Source organism: Mandrillus leucophaeus, unplaced genomic scaffold (genome assembly GCF_000951045.1).
Source record: "Mandrillus leucophaeus isolate KB7577 unplaced genomic scaffold, Mleu.le_1.0 Scaffold120, whole genome shotgun sequence".
Lineage (NCBI taxonomy): Eukaryota > Metazoa > Chordata > Mammalia > Primates > Cercopithecidae > Mandrillus > Mandrillus leucophaeus.
In genome coordinates, this window is record NW_012100321.1 from 1,103,506 (window position 1) to 1,105,742 (window position 2,237).

The window sequence follows — 2,237 nt, forward strand, 5'->3', positions numbered from 1 at the left end:
TAGAGATGGGGTTTCACTGTGTTGCCCAGGCTGGTCTTGAACTCCTGGGTTCAAAAGATCCATCCATCTCAGCCTCTCAAGGTGCTGGGATTACAGGCATGACCCATGGCACCAGGCCGAGCTTCACTTTTACCAGGAATGGGGATGATGAAGGCTGGGAGTGTCCCAGTCTGGTGGAGCTCAGGCCCCTTAGCCTTTCTTCTGATGGAGCCACAACTGCCAGGGCCCGCCTCCCCCACCCACTTACAAGCAGGGCTCACAGAGCCTCTGATTAGAAGACCTCTCCAAGGCCACGCTGCAGGGAAGGCAAGCAGAAAGAGTATCCACTGTTCCAATCTGATTTTATTGAAAAGGAAACATACAAAAATCATGTACAAAAAAAATTAACCAAACATGTACAGAAAATTCATTCCGGTATCTACAGCAGCGCATATACAGTATCTTACAGGCTGGGCCATCCCTCCCCACTCCCAGACTCCTCCCTCTTCCGAGATTTCCCCCCCTCCCTGACTCCCCGTCTTCCCCCCAGCGCTTGGCCCTGGGGACTAAGGCTGGGGCGGCTTCAGCCAAAATCTCCCACCCCCCAAATGAATGCCAGTGGTCACACGTGCTCTCTCTAAACCTATGCAATGGGATTGATGGGGCGGGGGGCGGTCGTGGGCAGAGCACAGGATTCACAGTCTGGGCCCCTCCTGGCCACCCCCGCATGAAGGTGAGGCAGGCACGCCCACCACCTGCCGGCTGGCTCAGGGAAGATGGCTGGGCACCTGGCTGGAGCAACCGGCAGACGCGCCCCACTCTCTGGCTCCAGGAGGCTAGTGGTCACGTTTGGCTCATTTGCTCTTCACGGGCCCCCTCCCAGGAGGAGGGGGGGAAGCACCAGGGGCCTGAGGCCAGGCCCAGAGTGAAGGAGCACCAAGAGGAGAGCCCCCCCTCAGTGTCACCCCTGCAGCTGGAACGGACACCAGTACAACAGCCTTTCCTGAGATGGTGGTGGGCGGCAGAGGCGGGCGGCTCAGTCCCCACCCCCTTGGTCACCGCCGCCTTCCGATGCTGAGTCCATCAGCCCTCCCTCCCCTGGCTTCTTGGCCAGGGACCCAGGAGTCCGCATCTCTGTCAGTGCACCCCAGGCTGGGCTGGGGCTGGAGTGGCTGCCCCGGCCTGCCCCCGGGATAGGCAGGGCTGGGAGTCCAGTATGCTACATGGTGCAGAGAAAGTCCCCCGCGCTGGCCAGGGTGTCAGGAGGTAGGAGGGGCCTGCCCCCCGAGTCCCTGACGTCCACCGGGCGGGTGCAGGCACCTAATTGGGCTCCATTTCGGGGGCTCTGTGGCCCCTGGGTAAGGGCAGGAGTCCCATGATGAGATTGTACAGGACCCTCCAGGGCGAGGGGCGGTGTCGCTGCTGCTCCTCTTGTCTCTGGGAAGAGAGACCGGGCAGTTAGCAGGGGACTGAGTATGGTGAGGGGAGAGGGGATGGTCAGCTCCAGCAGTGAGGCGACCGTCTCGCCCACCCCTATTCCGGCTCCTCCCCACACCTGGGCTAACATCCATGTCTTGGAGGTCACATCCTCATCCAGGACCTGAGACCAGGAGGCAGAGGACAAACACGGAACGTCTTCAGCAGAGAGCTAGGCACCCAGCGAGTGTGTGGCACATGTTAGCTGCGGCCGCCCCAGCCCTGCTGTACACTTAGGAAAGATCCCACAAGGGGCTGAAGGATGTACTGCAACCTATCCTACCCCTCCCTGCAGGGCCGGCAAGATGAGGAGAAAGGAGCAGGGTGCCCACAGTCTTGGCAGTTCTAGAACACTCTGTGGAAGGAGGAGAACTGGGAAGAGTTCACCCCCCATTGCAAAGGCTTCAAAAGAAGCACCTCTAGGCAATGCTGAGTGAAACCCCTGCCCTCTCTCCAGTGGCAGGGTGAAAACAAGGTGGTCTCTAGGGCCCTCTCAGCTGCAACATGCTAGGAAGTGGGAAGGCTGGAGGCTAAGTCCTAGGAAAGGCTCCCGACTGGTAAAAATTAAAGGCAATACTAAAAAGTGTACGGAGGCCCAGCGCGGTGACTTATACCTGTAATCCCAGCACTTTGAGAGGCCAAGGTGGGAGATCACCTAAGGCCAGGAGTTTGAGACCAGCATGGCCAACATAGTGGAACCCCGTCTCTATTAAAAATACAGGCCGGGGCCGGGCGCGGTGGCTTAAGCCTGTAATCCCAGCACTTTGGGAGGCCGAGGCGGG

The 2,237-nt window shown here is 59.5% G+C and overlaps 1 protein-coding gene across 1 annotated transcript in view; it reads right to left on the reverse strand.

The window, feature by feature from the left end:
* Positions 1–324: 324 nt before the first annotated feature.
* The window catches only part of BBC3 (BCL2 binding component 3), a 16,555-nt gene continuing 14,642 nt past the window's right edge, over positions 325–2,237 (reverse strand). Inside the window, exon 4 of the mRNA XM_011970041.1 lies at positions 325–1,424. Within this exon, the coding sequence (XP_011825431.1) occupies positions 1,300–1,424 (125 nt within the window). The 3' untranslated portion in view covers positions 325–1,299. The remainder of the gene's footprint in view (positions 1,425–2,237) is intronic.